Raw genomic sequence first — 20,734 nt, forward strand, 5'->3', positions numbered from 1 at the left:
AGGGAAGCTGAAGTAGCTGAACCGAAGAGCTTATTGTTTTGAGGAGGTTGTGGGCTCCTCCTTAAGGCTGCGTTTGGAATTGATCTAAAACATCATTGGTGTAAAAGTACATTGATGACGCTTTACATCAAATGGTAAAAAGTGACCGTTTGAGTTTTGAAAAGCATAAAATTTAAATTCCACTCCATCCAAATGCTGACAAAATCGAACCAGAAGTGGAATTTTACGTCGATCATAATTTACACTCATTCTAAATGCCAACAAAACCAAACTGACGTAAATATTTACATCGCTTCCAAATTGGGTAAAGGACTACTATAGATTATTTAATTAATTTATCCACTAAATAAATTGCTCAATTCAGCAACTTCAGAGCCATTATCAGACTTCCCAGAATCTGCATTGAGAACCTTGTTTATAACTACAACTAATTAAAGCACAGCATATAACTGTATGTGGTATTTGATTATATTGTTGGGAAATCCTTAATGAGCTGAATTACAGAACTATAAGATGGCCAAAATGGCATCAGTCCTCAGGACTGATGAATCAATTTTAAGCAACAATAACAAATTAACTTAACAATGTAAATCAATCAATTACCAATAGAATAATAAATGAAGTTTATAGGTTAAGAGCATCGGGGGGTCCAAATTGGGTAAAATGAGGACTCTGATGGGCGACTTGAAGCATTTCATCATCGTCCCATGAATCACGATACGTTTCCAAATCGATTAGAGAATTTCTTATAGCTGATATGCATAGCTCTTTCCTCCAATCTTCTAAATGTGGGAAGTCACAGTGATCTCCATACTTGTCACAATACTACAAGAAAAGCAAAGGAATTAAATTAATTAATTAACCCCATAAAAGAAATTTTATTAAAGCAGCAGAAAATGACCAGATCCAAACAAGGCTAAGACTGAAGTGAAACAATATTAGATCATTTGAGCATGCATAGTGCATAGATGGAGATTTCCTTCTCTTTTTACTATGGAGAAAGTCGCTCCAGATCTATTACCCACAGGATACTAGAGACACACATCCGGAATATCTCAATTGTCATTCATGGGGAAATGTTCTTGTATAAAATAGGTAAAGTAACCAATCAGGAGCATCCCGATTTTTCTTTTTCTTTTTCTTTTTGTTAAAACTATCATTTATATAGCTAGTAAGTGGAGATTGGGTTAAAAAAGTAGTAACCCCCCCTCCCCCCCCAAAAAAAAAGAAAAAAAAAAACTTGAATTGAAATGTTAAGGATCAATCTCTAATGCTCCTCCAACTCCCAAACCTTTCTGCCCCATTAATTTCTCTTAAAACCCTACCTCTTCTACTCCCTATTTCATTTTCTTGTTTAACTTGACCCTCCCAAAAGAAAATTCCTGGCTCTGCCACTCTTCTAGGTCATTACCCGTAGCAGGTGAAGGTTGCATCCTCAAGTTTGTGAAATCTATCAACCATCACCAAAAAGAGAAAGAAAAGAAGAAATAAAGAGCAAGCTGGCACATGTTCTAGGTAGATGCACATTGTGTTAGAAACAATTGAAACTAAGGAATGAAGCAAAAGCAAAAAGGGGTAGTAAGGCAATGTGGTAGGAGATCGATTGGTACCTCAAAATCTGCAATGTCGTGTGTATTGCGCTTGGGTATGCCTGCAACATCCCTTGAATGATAAAACTCCTTAATGGACAGCATCATGTCATCCCATGATGGCAATCTTCTTTTCCCAGACAGGAGTTGAGCAATCCATTTTGCTTGTGATTCAAAGAAAAGGAACCCTATGATCTACATACATACATACAACAAATAATAAATCAATAAATTAAAAGACTTATATACATACATATATACAATTAGTAAGTTAAGTCACAGAAAATAAGAAGAAGAAGAAGAAGGATTAACCTTTCTAGGAATGCCCACAAAAGAAAGAGAGGGGGCAAGTGATGGTGGGAATGTATGGTCATACAATGGTCCCACTCTGTTATCATCCACCACCACTATTCCTTTGGTGTCAAGAAATGGAAATGAGTATGAATACCTACATATAGAAAAGCACAGGGATTTATAATTTATTATTTATTTATAAAATTTCCATTGAAACTTGGAAAAGAAATGATTTGTGGTGGGGATGAATTGATGGAAAATTATGATGAGAATTATGTACCCTGTGCAATAAATGATGGAGTCTGCAATTACCCAAGAGCCATCCACGAATAAAACCCGTCCATCCTCACGCAGGGAATCTATCTGCATTTCATATATACATTTTTTTTAATAATTTTATATGATTAATTCAAGTCATTATCAGTATAGGGTACCCTATACTAAAAGAGGATCTAGCTATATGTATATATATATACCTGAGGACGAAGTTGCAGATTATCATGTTTGGAAATTACTTTAGCAAAGCCCTCTGAAATTTCAAGGGATTTAGAGCTGAGAAAAATCTCTTTTGCCACATCCACAAGCTCCATTGATATATCTTGTCCGCTGAATGAGCTCCCTACAACCACCACAACCTGCAGCAGAAAGAGAAAAATTAATCAACCATTTGAAGGTATGATAATATCAGAAATTAATTAATGAATGCAAACCTCATTACGGAATGCCTCGGGAACCCTGTAAACGTGACTATGCATTTGCTTCCTTCTCCATGCATCCATCCCTTGAAAGTTGAAATGCCACCCACCAGAAACAAAATATATAAATCAACCAACTATTTGTATATACGATTATACATTTCTAATTAATCGGCTTTAATTTACGTTTCATTTTAAAGCAAAACCAGCTTAGTGATGATCTCTATGATGGAGATTAGAAAGTAGAGAGAAATGAGAGAGGAGAGGGTGACAGAGATTAACGTTTTATAATAAGTATACCTCTAATGGAAGGCAACCTAGGCTGAGAATAATGACCAGTGGCCACCACCACTGCATCAAAAACCTCTTCCACCACCTCGCCGGAGTCGTTGTCTTTGCTTCTAACAACCCACTTGGCGTCACTGCTGCCAATTCCGGCGGAATCCAACATACCCACGTACTCAACTCTGGTGTTGAACTTTATAATCTCTCTCAGTCCAAACCAGTCACAGAAGTCTTTGAGATACAAGAAGAGCTCCCTGTGGCCGGGGAACCTCCTGGCATCCCGACGACCTTTCTTGACCAAAAATGGGAAATCAGTGAAGCCCATGATCTCTCGAGGGGAGATCATCCTAAGGGAGGCGTATACACTGCTGTGAACTTGTAGGGTAGGACCCTTTCCCAGGGGATCCTCTCTTTGAACTCTGGGGTCATAAAGCCATTGCCCTCCGACGTCATGGTTCTGTTCCAACACCACCACAGTGTGCCCTTCTTTCCTGAGCTCCCGAGCTGAAACCAGACCCGAAGGACCTGCGCCGATCACGCAGACGTGCTTCGACTGGTTTCCCTCAGAAATCATGGCGTCTCGATCGACTCTCGAGGGGGTGTTGGAGGAGTTTTTCGATGAATGAATGAACGTCGACAGAGATCTCTAACGAGATACTAGAGAATTATCAAGGCTTATAATAAATTTGCTGGTGGGTGACTGACTCAAGGGTGGGGAGTCTTTATAGAGAATTATCAAGTCTATTGTTATCACTAATAACGGGTCCCACCATTCTACTTGGAACGTGTCAAGGTTCATCTGAAGGAAACCAAAAGTGGGCCTACCATTCAACGGGTCCCACCAGGAAGTGACCTGACAAGTGACAAAGGGATTGTGTCTAAAATTTTTCCATTCTTTCCTCTACCAAATCCACTTTCTTGTCCATTGACCATGAAAAGAGAATGAGATTGATGAGACCAGTTACAATCATTAGAGTTAGATCAGTCTTTAAGTTGCAAGATCTTCGATGGTGGGACCTTTATAAAAATCTACCACTGCTGGATCAGAGTGCTCAGCCATGCCGAATGGAGTTAATTACTGCCTTACTGGATGGATATGTAAAACTTTGGCTGTTTGGAAGAAATGACGTGGACTGTTTTGGAGGTTAATTCCATTTACATGGACACTTTACCATGAGCGAAGAGTAAATAAAGAATATTTACAATTACTAATTTATGATAAATTCATGATTTATCCTACCCCATAATTTTTTTTTGTTTTATTTATCAAAATCTCTATCTATTATTTAATGACAGATTTTTCCATTTGACATTGTTTTCATTCAACAAAGAATAAGGAAATATCTCATGAAGAATAGGGATGTCAATCAACGGGTCGGGTTTGGCACAAGTTTGCCTCAACCCTAACCCGATCGACCCTCCAGCACTCCAGCCAGAAGCTGACCCGACCCGACCCAGCTTAAAAATGCATGATTCCAGAGCTCGACCGACACTACAGGGTTTAATTTGAGTCCGACCTGAATTGACCCGCATAATTTCAAATGTATTTTTTTTAATACATTTTGAAGACCTAAAATACATTAATTTAAGTAAGGAAATTGTTTTATAGATTTTAGGGTGTTATTTTTTCCATTTTAAAAAAAGAAGAAAATCAAAATCAATATATAAATAAATTATAAACTTTAAGCCTATAAAATTAGAAGTCGAAAAATTGCAATAATACTAGGTATATATGCAAGGTATCATGACCCGGCGGGGTGGGTCAGCCAAAACCCAAACCCGACTTGGGCCAAAGGATCAAAACCCCAATCCGACTCTAAATCAAATATACTTGACCCCAACCCAACCCTATAGGGTTGGATCAAGCTGGGTTTAGCATTTAACACCCATTGACATCTCTACTGAAGAATATTCAAAACAGAAATTTGGATCATTTAGTCTCAGTTTGGAAAGAGTACAAATACAAATATGTACAATGCAAATACATACAACATATAAAGCTTTGCACTCTACATATTTGCATTTATACTCCTTCCAAACTGAGCCTTACCAACAAAACATGTTCAAACCCTCTACCAACATGATCTTACACCGCACATCTCATACAAGGCGGGTTCCATTTTTATGGTGGGTCCTAGTCTCATGATGAGATGTGTGATGTTAAATCAAGTTGTTAGAGGGTGCAAACACCGATTCCTAGATTGGAACTTAGTTTTTTTTTTTTTTAACATTAATCAAGTTTGAATTGGATGCAAACTTTTCTCTCATTGAAATTTGTGAAATTGTCATTTCAAGTATATAAATACATTCTTACTAAACTGGCATTAAGCTCGGGAAGAGTGCAAATACAAAGAATACAAGGTTTAAAAATACAAATATAGGGTTATGCACTTAATATATTTATATTGGCACTCTTTCCCAAACTGAGTCTAAAGATTAAATATTCTGTCTGAAGGAAATATAAAAACTTAGAAATAAATAAGACTAGCTACCAAACAGGTGAAACTGTGATAAAGAAGAGCCGGCCTATTCAGTAAACGTGAAGGGAATTTTGTGTTAAGAGGTAGAGGAACTGGAGACCAGTCTTTTTTAGTTTATTTATCAAAAGTATAGTTTGTCGACATTCATTAACGGCTTGAGAGAGAGAGAGTATGATGGAGTGCCCTAGACTTTGGTCCACACAATTGCATGGGCACTGGCTCTTTCTTCAAGCCATGGAAACATTGTGTTTGATCACAAAGCAAAGGAGACAAAATAAAATCATGAATAACAGCGATCCTGTTTGTAGTAGACGATATCATTGATTTTGATTTCTACTTTTTCCCTTTTGCTGCCTTCTTTGCTTCTACAACACAACCATTGAAAATGGCCTACATTTGTATTTCTTTTTATATATTAAGCGATACGCATTCATCTGCTAAGTGGATTTTGATATTTGCCACTTGGCATTGATTTATCGAATAGGAACATTTGCATATTGCATGTCATCTATCTTATGTAAAACACACCCAGTCATTAGTAATTAGGGTTGCAACTCTACCAGGTTGGGTCGGGTTGAAGGTAAAGCCATGCCCAAGTACAAACCCCGGGTTCGTGTGTGACCTTACCTAGGTTAAGATAGGCCCAACCCAATAAAATTTGGGCTCGCTTTGAGCTTGGATGGCGTTGGCCTGGGCTTAGTCATGGTTTGATTGGATTTGAAAGAATTTATGAATATATTTTTAAATAATCGTATTGGGTTTTATGGCCCAATTTATAAGTATAATTAATTAAAAATATCTACACATTTCATTATATACATGTAATATATAAATAGAAAAATAATATTTTTATATATAAATAAAATGCTATATAAGTATGTATATATTTGGATGGGCAAGCTTCAATTAGATTGGGCTGGGCTCAAGTTGGGCTCAGGCAACCCTAAGGCCTCGTTCCAAGTTCAACCCAAAGTTTAGGTTAGACCCAAATTTCCTAGCGGAGCCTAAATCATAGCCCAAGAATTCAGGGTCCGTTTGGTTTATAATCGGAATCAGAATGATCTATTCCCATAGTCTGTTTGGTTTAGATATGAATTGAAATCAGAATTGGAATAAGCTGGAATGGAGTTTGGCTTTCATCAGGGCAATGCCCGTTCGAGCAGCCTTTACAGTCTTGCATTGGGAATATCTCCCTACTCGTGTGCTTTTATTTCATGGGGAGATATTCCCAATATAAGGTTGCAAGTGGTTATTGGGACAGTGTGAACACGCGTTTACCCTGGCCGAAGCCGATCACGCTGGAATGGGATTTCATTCACAAGGGGAGGGGGAGGGGGAGGGAATGACATCCCCTCAAATGGGGCAATGCCATTCCAGCAGAAATGGTAATGATATTCTGATTCCATCCAACCAAATAATTGGAATCAAAACATTCCGATTCCGACTCCAGATCCCTATTCCCATTAACCAAATGGGCCCTCAAACTCAACCCATGCAAAAACTTGGGTTGGACTGCCCAAATTGTAGCCCTAATGGTAATAGACCCAGTAGGCCAGTACCTCAATCTACCCACACAGCTTCCATTATGATCTACAGCCGCACATCTCAAACATGTTTAGTTTAGTATTTGTATGTTGTCATAGTTGGGGTGGTACTTGAGTTGTGCCGCTGTAGATGATGTTGGAATGAATCTGTATGGGTTGCCGATCAGACTCCATAAGACCAAAATTGACAATAAATCCATTATTTTCCCTAGAAACATTCAAACAACAAAATCTATTAATTCTTTTGTTCTCTCTTCTCAAAATATTTTTTACATCCTCTACAAAATGACAATTTCAGATTAAAAACCCACCCGGTCCTATTATAATCACCACTCAAAATCTGCATATGCATACATATAATCTGACATGTAAAAGTTGAATTTCTTCTTTCAAGTTTCACCACAACAACAAAACCACAATTACATACAGATACAGGGGCCTCCACAATCTTCTCTTCAGTACATGATGGACAAGATCTGTGGTGCGTGTCAGCTGAAAAGGGCACAGGATTATATAGAGCCTTTATGATTGATGATGATACGTGCACCCATTCTCTCAATGCAAATAGGGCAACTTATTTGGTGGATTGATGCCAATTCAGATTAACTGAACTGAACCCTGTTCAGGGGGGTGTGGAACCATGATGAGGTTTCATACATTCATGGGCCTCAATGTAAAAAATGCAGGCCCCATATATTTAATACTGACATAAAACCTTATTATTGGTTCCACACAGGCTTCACTCATTTCTCTTACCAAACTTGCTACACCTAAACAAGCAATCAATGAATTTTATTAATTAATTATGTAGCACATGGCAAAAAGTTGGTCCAATCCACGAACCCAATTCAACCCAATCCCAAAAAACAGGGATAGGGTTTCACATCTAGTTATCTGAATTTGAGATGATCTGACCCAATTCAATCTGAAAAAAATTGGGTTGGGTTAGGTCATGGGTCAACCCGCTAACCTGATTGTTAGATCAAATTGGGATTATTTATGTATTATTAGAAATCTTTTCTATTTAATGTTTATACTTTATTGTTTACTCTTTAAATCATTAGATGGTTAAGTTTTTTTATTTTATTTTTGGTTAATTTCTTTTATTTTGGCATTTTCTTGTATTTTTCTTTTTTTTTTATATTTCAGTTATTTTTTTTGGATAATCCGAATTGATTCATGGGCCAACCCTAATCCAAAAATTTAAGGATAACGTATAGTATTTGCTCATCCAACCCAACCCAAATTCAATCCGAAGTGTGTTGACACAACCCAATTGACATGTGCAATGCAAGAGAGGGAAGAAAACAAATGTACTAAAACAGTGTTGCTTTCAAATAACAAAACTGGAATTTGTTGTTATGGTTAATAACAAAGAAACACTGCCAGAAGTAAAGATGTAGATACAGAAAGATGCTTTAATTGTTTTCGTCAATCATTCAACCTTAAAAGTTACACAACAACCAACCATTGGCTTGGAGATAAGAGCATGTGTTTTTGCAGGTTTCAAATGAGAAGAGATATAACTAACCAACCTATCAATAATGGAGCTAGAGCCTAGTACAATATTAACGAGATTGATTGCATCTAAATTTCCCCCGCTGTTTCCCAACTCTGGATTCATCCTCTTCATACCCATACTTACCATGCAATAATTCAATATAAGCTCAAGTGCTCAACTATCTAAAATTAAATATGGAAGTAATAACTGGATTTAGTAAATCAGACGAGTCGAATTCTTGACGAGCTATTCGACCTCGGCTCGTGAAAAATTCGGTTCGGTTTGATTTCAACCAAGTTTTAAGTTGAATTTGAGTCTAATTTACAGGTTCGATTAATAAATAAATCGAGTTCGAGTCTAATAGAATTTGGCTCGTGAGGCTCGCGAGCTGAGCTCAAATATATATATATATATATATATATAAATTATAGAAAATAATATATATAATAAAAATATTATAATTCTTTATTTTTAAATATCAAATAAAAATATTATATATATAATTTTTATTTTTATAAAACATTTTTTCTCAAATCGAGTTTGAGCTTACGAGTTTTTAACTCGAACCGAATTCAAGCTCAAGGTTTTAGCTCGAACCGAGCTCGAGCCTTGTAGTACTTGGCAAACCGAGCTTAAGCCTCATGCTATTCGGCTTGGCTCGACTTGAATCCACCCCTACCAGCATATGATCGATGCAACAAAATATTAAAAAAAATTACAGTATCACTACCACACAAAATAGTCATACTTGCTCCTCGGGGGTAGCCCTCCAATGACATTATCAAAAATCTATTAGGGATGCAAATGGACCGATCCGAATTTGGATCTTGATCTTCGGATAATAGGATCACTAGATGGGTGGCCCGTAAAAAGTACAGACCATGTTGGACCATGCCGCCCTCCCCTGGGATAACTTGGGGGGTCAGCTCAACATGATCCATGGCCCAGGCCCGTGTCATGCCGTGCCACGGGCTGGGCTGGCCCGTGGGCCAAGCTTTGGGCCAGGTCGGGCCGTGCATCGGGCCAAAGCTATTTATTTTAAAAATTTGACAAAAAACTTAAAATTTTAATTTTATATGAATTTTGATGTATACAATTGCTTATATATACAACAATTAAATAAATTAGTAATGTAAAATTAAAAAATACTTATTTAATTATAGACTATATATTATTATATAATTATAATTTATATAATATTATATAAATATATAAATAATATATATGGGTTGTGCCGCAAGCCAAGCCCGCAGCACGGCCCGCTTAATCGTGTTGTGCTGGCCCGACCGGTGGACCTAAAACCCCAGGCCCAACACGGTCCACACGATCGTGCTAGGCCATGTTGGGCCGTGAGCGGCATGACCCAATTTACACCTCTAAGGATCACTCCTAATCGATTCGAGAAGATCCAATCCGATATATTATATACTTATAAATATAAATATATATATATATATATATATATATATATGTTATTTATTTATTTATAAATATATTTTTATACATTTGTTATATTATTTATTTATTTATAAAAAACATGTATATATATATGATGAAAATAATAAAAAATACTTGTATTTTTTGTTTTAATAGTTTATTGATTTTTAAAGAAAACAAGTTGGATTGGATCAAATCCGAAGATCCCATTTACAATAGGACTCAAATTCAAATCAAGTCCTATCAAATCCGATCAAATCTTTGAACCAGATCGGATCCGGCATGAATAGTGTCAAATCGGATTCGAATATACCCTAATTCAAATCCGATCCGATCCATTTGCATCCCTATATATAGGGGTGTCCACGGTTTGGTTAACTGAACCATGGCCCTTTTTTTGTAAACCAAACTGGTGTAGCAGTTTTTCCATTTCACCAAACCAAAACCGAACCCAAACTGGTGCCATTGGTTAACCAGTCTGTCGGTTTCAGTTTTTGACCGATTTGGTTCTTTGGTTTTTTGTTTTTTTTTATATTTATAATATATATTATATAAATATATGTATAATATTATATTATAAATAATAAATGATATATAATATATTATAAATATTTTAAAAAATATATAATATATTTATAAATAGATCATTATAAATATAATATAAGTATATATATAATGAATATATATTTATATATAATACTTAGAAAATATGTGACATATATTAAAAATATATCTAAAATATACATATAAATATATATTTATATCAATTGGTTCGGTTAACCATCGGTTTTTTGTAGGTTAACTGAAAACCGAACGGGTCCTTCGATTTTTCAAAAATTCCAAATCGAAACCGAACTGATCGGTTTGGTTAACCGCATTTTGCGGTTCGATTTTTCATGGACACCCCTACCTATATACAAGGAGTGACTTATAACCCAATAACTTAGGGTTTGTTTGGTTTGCAAAGATTATGGCTCTGAAATTGGAATTGGAATAGACCATTCCAATTTCAACTATTTCCTTGGGTGGAATCAAAATCTCATTCCCATTCCTAGTGGAATGTCATTCTCTGTCCTTGAAATGAGAAATCTTGATTCCGATTCCGATTCTAGACTAAACCAAATAGGTGAAGGGAAATAGAGAATAGACTATTCTGATTCCGGTTCTACTAGTCATCCCTCAAACTCCATGGATACCATGGAGGATTTCCAATTTAGTCTACAAAAGAGTCTGGTTGTGGATGAATCAGCCTTAAACCATCATGGATAAGAACAGATTCATCAATGTTTATTAGTTTTACCCATTTATAGGGGATGGGTTTCCACCTCATGGAAATCTCTTTTTGAGCTTTATCTGTTGAATTATGCTTCTTATTAACACTCTAATAACCTAAACTTTGTTCAAACTCCAAGACCTTCCCTATATAATAGTAGAGACCAATCGGTCTTCTGTTATAATTACATCTGCAAATCATGTTTTTTTTGAGGCTGGAATGCCAATGTTCATACGTTGATTTTTGTACTTAACTTTTTTGGATAAGAAGGGTATCTATCTTACAAATAAGTTTAATTTTTTATTTATTTATAGCATTTGTTATTAACTGCATATGCAATGATATGGACAATCAATTTCTTCACTTTTGATTTGACAAGGCTGTATCTAACCTTGAGCAATCCTTGCAGTTCTAGGGTCAAGTCCATTATCTAACTTATATAAATTTGAAAATGAGTCATCTCTTCATTTTTTTTGGTGAAGAGCAATTATATATATATAGAGGAGAGGTGACGAGTCATTAAAAGTATAACAAGACAAAATTAAAACCCTCAAGGATCTTCATTGTCTCATAAAATTCATATTTATTCTCTAACGAGACAATTCTTGTATCTCTTTTCTTAATAGTCAATGTTTATAATATCTTTCCTCCTTATTAAATCATTTTTTTCCTTTTAAGGGGGCATTCTTTTTTCAGATTTTGAGAGGGGGGAAAAGTTGGTCAATGGGATTTTGGTTTCCATTAACCAAGAATCCCATATTCTTTTTTCATATTTATGTGGGAACAGGGAAAGTTTATTTTCCTGGTACCCATCTCCTAGGTGGTTAGATAACTTTTCCACCTAGGGGGAAAGTTGCCAACACTTAAATGAGACAAAAATGTTCTTTTTAATTATGGATTTTTGTGGCTAAAATGGCCATTGACTTATTTACATGAGAAATAAAAGAACATGGGTAAATGCACTTACTTAGGCAAGTGTTTCCCAAGAAAAACTTACCCAAATAACTGCGTTTACCAGGGTAAGTAACTTATCAAAAAGCGAATGGGGCGTAAATATCTTTTAATCCCTTTTGGTTCTACTTAATGAAGTAGAGGTGTTAATTAGATGGATTGGATAAGGTTAAGGGCAAACCAAAATGTGAACCCTATCTTTGCCCCAAACTAATGTCAAAACCCAAATTTGCTCACCAATACATAGGGTGAACCAATTTTCTTAACCCCCAACCTTGGTGGTAGCGGGTTTAATCCAGGTCTTTGCTACAACTAGCAAAAAAAAATCTATCAACTAAACTAAAACAACCATCAATTGGTTCTCATTCTAAGTAGTTGATTTGGTGAATCCCTGTTACTTCATTTTTAATCTTAGCAATACATTTTTAAAAAGCAGCACATAAGCTGGTCACTACTAGTATTCATTAAAGCAAGAAGAAGGGAAAACAGAAAGCTACATCTGGGCTTTTTACAGAAATGACTTAAATGAGATGTTGCAACGTCCATTAGAATGCTTTGGTGTTCTTAGGAGCAACAAAGCAAAATATAATTGCTTTTTGGTTCCTAAAACATCAAAAGCATTCCATTAATTACCAAAACCTGCCTTACTCTGTGTCAAAATGTCAACACATGTTGATGTCGCCAGCCATAGACAACAAAAGAAAAACAGGGAGGACTTGTGCACCCATTTGTGCTTGCAATCGATTATAAGACCAACACATGGACAACAAAGCAAACCTGGAGAGGTACATTATTGCCCTTTTCTCCTTAGTCCTTAGCTAAAGAAAAAAAAAGTTATAATGATGAAACAGTAGTGAGTAGATCTGCGTGGTATATAAAAGGTAGACCTAGACATGATATTTGACTGATCAAAGCTCAGGTTTAGACCGGAAACTCAAAACCCCAGAATTTTTTATAACCTAAAATATTTCTAAAGAGTTAGGACCCGATTAGACCAGCCCAACGTGGCCAATTACTTAAACAAAATTACCCTAACATGACCTGATCTAGTAATAACCAGTGCCACTCACTAAATCAAGGCATGGTATTTAACTTGGTAAAGTGGCACTTTTTTTTTCTACCTTTTCCACTGAAATTCATAGTCAGGGCCTCAATTAGGGGTGTTAATTGGACTGGATTTGGTCTAATCCGATCCAGTCCAATGTGAGTCCATTACAAATGGACCTGGTTCAATTCAGTCCAATGAATATTTGGACCGGTTCAGAGACTGTCCAATTTGTTTAAATTTCTGTTAATTTAGTGTATATTTGGCATCGATGCTGCAGAGAAAATGGTGCTACTGATGTGTGGATTGGACGCACCAACAGTGTCTTTTTTTTTCTATTTGCAAATATATCTGTCAGGTAGGATGTTTCCTCAAGCAACAACAATACTTTATGTTCAGTACCAGTGATCCATGTATGTTTTCAGCACTGATACCCATTATAGGAAGTCCATGTCACTGCCACATCACGTCGTCGTTGGCAACAACGAGCTGCAATATGAGAAAACGTCAAATTCGGTGTTGCTCCAAACCACGCCTTCTTGATTTCCAAGGCATGACTTGGAGCACCATTTTTTATGGGAAAACGGTTCCAAACAAACATGCATTTCCTAGAGCACTATTTTTTTTAACGTGGCGCTGTTGTGTTACCGTTTTCTGGAGCAAGATGCCAAACAGACTCTTAGATTGTTTTCAACTCAAACCTGATACATTGACACCTATGTTCTTATCTTCCATCAATGGACCAGATATTGGCTCAATCCAATATAAATTCATTATGGACGGACCGGTCCAATCCAATATGTGATATTGGTCCATCAAGTCCGTCCAAATTCAATATACCTTGTTGTTGGTCCGTCCAATCCGTCTAAATTGATTTTGATTAGGACGAAGTCCAACCCAAAACCGATCCATTGACACCCCATAGCTAGCCTCAATACCCAGTTGAAATCTATTGCCTATAGAACCGTCAGTAGTACTCCTACTTTCGCAATGTGAATTCAACTCAAGTCAACTGAAAATATATCCATGGTACCATGAATTTAGGATTTGAATAAAAATGTACAACTCAAATTCCTTTTCATCAATGAAACCCCAATAACATTGAATTGTCATAAAACATACATATTATTGGGGACCAGGGGCTGAAACAAGACAGGATCAAGGTCCTTGCTTTATTGGAGGTGGTGAACAATATGCAGAAAATTGTCCAAGGAATCAATCACCATTTCCATCAATTTTTTCAATGGAAGGATCCTGCCTTATTGAAGGTGGTCATGTGGTCTAGTTTATTTGGAGAATGGGGTCTGGGGTGGGGTGGGGGGACTGAAACAATTAAGAGTACGTAGCGCTCCTGAGTCCTGCCTAGCTTATTCGAGGTGATCATGTGGTCTAAGAGCCATGAACATAGCAGCATATTGGCGAAGAAGTCGGTCAGCGTCTCCATTTTCTGTTGGTTGAAGCGCAGGTCCTCTGGCCCTCAACTTGTATCGACGCCAGGAAAATTGTATGTTGACTGCTGCCCATGTTCTCCAGTTTGATGAATAATATCTGGCCGTCCTCTTGAGCCTGTCATTAGCAAATTTATATCTGAAATGTTGGGTGATGTATCGTAGATGATGTGCATCTAGCCCAAATGCCTCAGTTGCTTCCACACAGATAAACGTTGCAGATGAGGCGGGAAGACGGTCAATGAATGGGCGCCGGAGACACCATGAAAGTAGCTCATCCCCAAGGAAGTTCCCAGGACCTAGCATGCATGTAGCTACCATGCCTTTGCTCAGGCCTTGGCTACTCTTTATATGCCCATGCACAATGAACACCATTCTCTGCACTGGATCTCCTTCTCTGATTATCTGCTCCATCCCATGAATAACACAACTTATAATTAATCTGCTAGTTCATTGCCTGCGTGCATGATCATCAGCACTAATTAAATTAAACATTCTACCTACCTTTTCGTCTTTGGAGAAGAAAAGCGGTTTCACTCTATCGCAGATGTTGTCCAGAATAAGGTCATCCAAGTTTTGGAACAAAGGCACCTATATATGCACAATGTGTAATAAGGTAGCCAGAACAATTAGCTTCATTGATTAATTAGCCGATCGAAGAAATTAAAAAAAAAAAGTCAGAGAAAGTTTTGTTGCACTCTGCATGCCAAGTCAGAGATAACAGGGTTACATTCATTACCTGCCTGATGAGATCCAAGCAAAGATAGCGTTTAATGTCCCGCCTGAGTCCTTCTGGTAAGTCTTTAATCACTTCCATTTCATCTTCTCCTCCCATGGCTGCCCACCTCTGTCGTTCGAAATGCCGGACTCTGTGTCTCAGACGTGAAGGCAACTGCCTCCGCTTCATCCACCATTCCATATCTCGGCATCTCAACTGCATTTTCCGCTTCTTTGCCATGACCGAATGCAAAAACACCTGTAAACCCGCCCATGCAGTTAGAATATCAAATCAATCTCAAATTAATTAGTTTCATGGGTCCATTATTTCAACAACTTAATTACCTGAATATTTCCGATCAAAAGAGTGAAGAGCATCAAGCCACTGAGCACGATGATTATACTGAATATCACTTCTAGCCAGTGGCTCGTAGGTTCAAGGTCATTACCAAAAGTACTGCATTAAAAGCAGGTAAAATGGGGTTAAATAACAAGTTAAGACAAAATCAGAACCAGAAGAAGAAAATGGCAATTTAGTTTTCTTCCTTAATTAATTACCTGAGTGTCATCAAGCCCCAGAATATGGGGTAGAGGATCTTGACTGCAATAGAATTGCTAGAAACAACCGGAAGTGCCCACTTGTAGATCCCAAAACGGAATGGCCCATCACCATTTAAGCAGACTGGTAAGTTAGGGACTCCAATGGTTGTTGAATTATCCCGGCATGGACTCTCTATCATATCCGATGGCAGCGGAAGCCGGTAGCAGACCTCCTTGGCACAAGACAAAGAGAGGTTACACTTTCTACCTCTTTGGCAATGTTGTCCAAGGCATTGCGCTACTCTCTGGATGGCGAGGACATACCAGCAGCCCCCTGCAACCTGCAAACAAGCAAGATACAGAGGCATGCAGCAATTAGCTTAGCTTAGCCTACCCAGCTGAAGAAATACTTTTTTTTTTTTTTTGGCTTTGAGAAGATTTTGATGGAAGAGTAGGAGACATTGAAGAAAACCCAAAAGAGATTTTCGGAAAATCTACTAATTTACAGAAGAAAAGAAAAAGATTGTAAGATGAATTTTAATGGGGTTTTAGCTAAAGAAATATTTAGTTCTGCAATTTTGATGAGAAAAGGACTTACATGAGAAGCAATAAAGTAGGCAATGAGATTAAGGCCGAAACCCCACCAAATGGTGCCGAAGATGTAACCTGTAACCTTTTGCATTCTCCTCATAAGGTAGATGCTGTGGTAGACCTTTGGGAGAAATTGGAATAAGAATATCAATAGAAGGATTGTCATTATCAGCTTAATCTTCTCCTCTCTTATCAACTTTGGCACCACCAACCAGAAAACTGTCTGCAAAAGGAAAAGATCAATTAGAGAATTTTCTAAGCCATGCATCAGAACTCGGAAACTCATTAATCAGCATATTCAGCTTAAATAGATTAATATTCTTGATTAATCCGAACCAATTCAGACCAACCTGATTCATGGCTGGTGGGGACTGGGGAGGGTTTGTTTGAGATGGGGTTAGGTCCATTGACGTTTGGTTTAGGGTTAAGAGTTGAACACAGAGCGTTGGGCTGGGCTTGACCTTTAACTGGACCCAACGTGGTCCAAGTTGCATCAGTAGCCAGTACGAGATCCAATCATGTTCCTATAGGAATCATCCTAAAGATCCATATTTTAAAGTAAATGAAGCCCAAATCAGTCAAAGAACTCTACCAAAATGGTATGGGCCTTATCTCACCATTACACATACATTCCCCAATTTGCTGGGTCTAGTCCAGATCCAAACCTATCTCATGCCCTAAGTTTGATTTTTAATACTACCATATCCATGGTCATAGACAATTGGTGATACCTTTGCTTGCTTAAGACACTAGAAATAGGAGGGGGGGGGGGTGTAAAACTGAAAGAAGAAGTACCAGATGGACCGGCCCCATAACAAATGCTCAACCCAAACCCACCTAATCTGGGGCATATACACATTCATCAGTGGCGACGTAGCCCTAGAAATACCGCTAATCATAAACGGCCACGTATCATTTCTATCACCACTTGGTTGGACTCATTTCTGGTGACTAGAGACATTGGGCCAATCACGGCATATACACGTGAGATCCAGGTTTGAGTTGGCCAGATGGATCCTGATGGGCCCAGCATTATAGGTTGGGCTAATGTGGACAACAGCATAGACATCATCAGAAGTATGAGGTGGGACTGCTGCTGGTGGGTGCATACGTGGTCATAACTCAGAAGCGCCACTAGACTAGGCCTCATTACTTTGTGAAGCTTCCTCAGACTCAGAGAGGTATGTTGATCATAAGCCACGTGTTATTTGTGCTTCCACTTCTCTACTAATAAGACAATATTTGGTGACTCAGAGGACAAAAGCTACGTAAATTGAAACTTACAAAGAGCAACAGTTACAAGGCCGGTTCAGAACTTTATTGACTTTTGACGTTTTTGGGCCGCTCGGAGGTGGCTGGCAGGTAGTGCCTAAACCCGGATCAGCGGCCTCTGCCGCTCCGGCATGTCTAATATATATGCGGTAAAGCAATTGAATTAAGGGGAATTGTCTAAAATTTGCTACATTTCTCTTAAATTCACCATTAACTCTTCAAAATTCATCATCTAAATTTGACCAAATTACCCTTTAATGGCTACTTAAAAAATGGGTTTTAGGTCGGGTATTTTTAAAATATCAAAAAATGGGTCGAATATAACAAAAATACTAACACCAACCCGTTGGTCTGTTTAACGTCAAGTTACTGAAATGATATGGGGCTTCCAATAATGGTGACAAACCTGGGGAACGGGGAGAATGACCAAGGCGTCGAACCAGAATCCCTTGAGGGAGCGCACGTAGTGGGAAACAATGGAACGCGCGTCCCACACCAGCTTGCCGCACCCGATAACCAAAGACTCTCTCGAAACGTAGGCGAGTCGGAATTGAAGCCAGAGATGGAAGAGATGCACGGCGTCGACGACTGTGCGCAGCACAGTGACTATGGCCGCTAGGCCTCCGTCCATGTAGAGACAAGGCGCCCCGTCCCTCCCGATGGATAGCGCATAGAAGAAGAGGGGATCGACGGCCAGTGCCATGCCTCGTGCTAGCAGGAAGGCACGGTTCCACCTGTGCACGCGCTTGCTTCGAGGGTCCAGCACACGTCCGAACACCCATGTCGACGTCCGTCTCCGGTTGGACTCCGACCCCCGGGGCTTTAGGTTGTCCGCACGGTATTGGATGGGTATTAACGACGAGCCTGCAGAGGCCTCCCACTCGGGAGGGTGGACTCGGTCGCAGCTCGTAGAGTGGAAGGCAGGTGCGCCCAGTTGTGTGCAAGCGTAGCACTCCACCGAGTGTGAGCTGGGGTTGTCCTCATCGTCGTCGTCCTCGCCCAAATTGTTCCGGAGGCGAAGGGACTCTCCAATCCACCTGTCCATCAACGACATAAGGAATTAGATAGGATCAATATATGGCTTCCCTAATAAATGACCGATGTTTCAGCTGGTTCAGACTCTATCTAGAGCAGATCAGAACCCAATTTGTTACAGAGAAGAAGAAATGAAAAGTAGTTGAGCATGGAGTCGTGATGAGACCTTGGCAAGGAAAAGAAGAATTCCGAAAGTTCGGGCATATTGGGGAGAGCGGAACCATGGGAAAGTGACCGAGCGAAAGAAGAGAAGCAGAAGATGGCTGCTGGTGAATCTTTTTTTGACAACGGAAGAGATGATCGATATATAAGCTATTATTTATTATAATATAAACAGAGACGACATGATGAAATTGTGTCGTGATTAGGGCGAAAATAATTCACCACTCCACTCCAGGGATCTAATTAGAATTTAGAGCACTTAAGACTTGAAGCGTCCGTCCGTACTTTAAATGGATGATGTTTGAAGTGATCGGGTATATTTCTCTCTCACGTTTCAACGTTTTCCTCTCCCGAATTTTATTTGGAAGCTGCAATGAGCCTGTCCGTACTTTTCCGATTTTTTTATTAATCAAATTTTATGTAACATTGAAAGTTTTCACATTCAATATTTAAAAACACGTGGCCTTTTCATCCCAAACCTTTTTGGGCTGTCAACGGTCGGGCCTGCGTCAGGATGAATTGGTTCGAGAAAAGGTAGAATTAGGGGTGTCAATTAGGCTGGATTTGTTTCAATCCGATCCAGTTTAACATGAATCTATTACAAATGAACCAGATTCAATCCAATCCAATGTATAATTTGGACTGTTTCCGACAGGTCTAATTCAATGTTTGGATTGTCCTATTTATTTAAATTCATTTTGATTTAAATTCGGTCTATTAATACCTATATTCTTATCTTATATCAATGAATCGGATATGGGCTTAATCCAACAAAATCCAATATATATAATTTTTTTTACGGACGGACCAGGTCCAATCCAATTTAATAAACCATGTGTCCATCGTTGTTGGCTTGTCTTGTACTTTTTTGCAACTGTACATTAAGTATCAATAGTGTGCATTGTGTTAGTATCATAGGTCATCGATATCCACAATAGGGGATATTCATCCTAACAAACTAGGGTGCACGTCAGGTAGGAGGGTTGGGTCAGGTTTAAGTTCAATACAGGCCAACCCTAAGAATTGGACTTAAGGGCTGAGCCTGAGGTTATGCCCGATCTATTACATTATACCTCAGTCCCCACTAAAATTTAGTGCAATTAAGTTGGGCTTAAATCTTGGCTTGGTTTGGTTTAGCCAATTAATCCACACTAAAATTTAATGTACATGTATATATTTATGTAAGCATGTATGTAATAAAAATTTGTATACATGCAAATAGGTGATTATATCTGAAAGTATATATGTATGTATGTATGTATGTATGTATGTATGTATGTATGTATGTATGTATGTATGTATGTATGTATGTATGTATGTATGTATTGTATGTATGTATGTATGTATGTATGTATGTATGTATGTATGTATGTATGTATGTATGTATGTATGTATGTATGTATGTATGTATGTATGTATGTATGTATGTATGTATGTATGTATGTATGTATGTATGTATGTATAGTTAGGCTAGGATTGAATTGGGAGAAGGTTGATCTGGGTTCGGGCTACCCAAGAGATAGGCCAAGGCCAACCCAAAAATTACAAAAACCCAAACATTTAGGTCTAGTCCAATTCGAGGACCAAAAATCCAAGCCCAATCAATGTAAAATTAAAAATTGGGTTGATCTGGACTCAAGCCTGCCCAAATTGCACCCATGTTCCCAATCCATATATAAATATCAAAGTGTGTGTCCACCAATTATTAATATGTATGTCTATCAAAAGAAAAAAAAAATATTAATATGTATATCAAGATTATTAAAGAAACATGAAGAGATTATGGCTCTAGTTGTTAGAAGATTCAAAATCTATACTATTTTAAAAAGCACGAATGGCCTTAAGAGTATTTCTAGAATTCTCTAAGGACAACAT

At 38.0% G+C, this 20,734-nt stretch overlaps 2 protein-coding genes across 2 annotated transcripts; both read right to left on the reverse strand.

The window, feature by feature from the left end:
- Positions 1 to 446: 446 nt before the first annotated feature.
- On the reverse strand, positions 447 to 3,561 carry LOC104598016 (Flavin-binding monooxygenase family protein). Its single transcript, XM_010259879.3, has 7 exons — positions 2,879 to 3,561; positions 2,594 to 2,664; positions 2,360 to 2,518; positions 2,164 to 2,246; positions 1,902 to 2,037; positions 1,611 to 1,784; positions 447 to 825 (listed from the first exon to the last, which is right to left on the reverse strand). The coding sequence occupies exons 1-7, from the start codon at positions 3,435 to 3,437 to the stop codon at positions 625 to 627; spliced, it is 1,383 nt and encodes a 460-aa protein (XP_010258181.1). The 5' UTR covers positions 3,438 to 3,561; the 3' UTR covers positions 447 to 624.
- A 10,541-nt stretch (positions 3,562 to 14,102) lies between these two features.
- DND1 (Cyclic nucleotide-regulated ion channel family protein) lies at positions 14,103 to 19,190 on the reverse strand. The gene is made up of 8 exons (XM_010259878.3): positions 18,864 to 19,190; positions 18,069 to 18,699; positions 16,398 to 16,613; positions 15,818 to 16,140; positions 15,605 to 15,716; positions 15,282 to 15,518; positions 15,047 to 15,133; positions 14,103 to 14,947 (listed from the first exon to the last, which is right to left on the reverse strand). Exons 1-8 carry the CDS (start codon positions 18,899 to 18,901, stop codon positions 14,462 to 14,464), a joined length of 2,130 nt encoding a protein of 709 aa, XP_010258180.1. The 5' UTR covers positions 18,902 to 19,190; the 3' UTR covers positions 14,103 to 14,461.
- Between the last annotated feature and the right edge of the window lie 1,544 nt (positions 19,191 to 20,734).

This window comes from Nelumbo nucifera, chromosome 4 (genome assembly GCF_055504915.1).
Source record: "Nelumbo nucifera cultivar China Antique chromosome 4, China Antique-T2T, whole genome shotgun sequence".
NCBI classification, from domain to species: domain Eukaryota; kingdom Viridiplantae; phylum Streptophyta; class Magnoliopsida; order Proteales; family Nelumbonaceae; genus Nelumbo; species Nelumbo nucifera.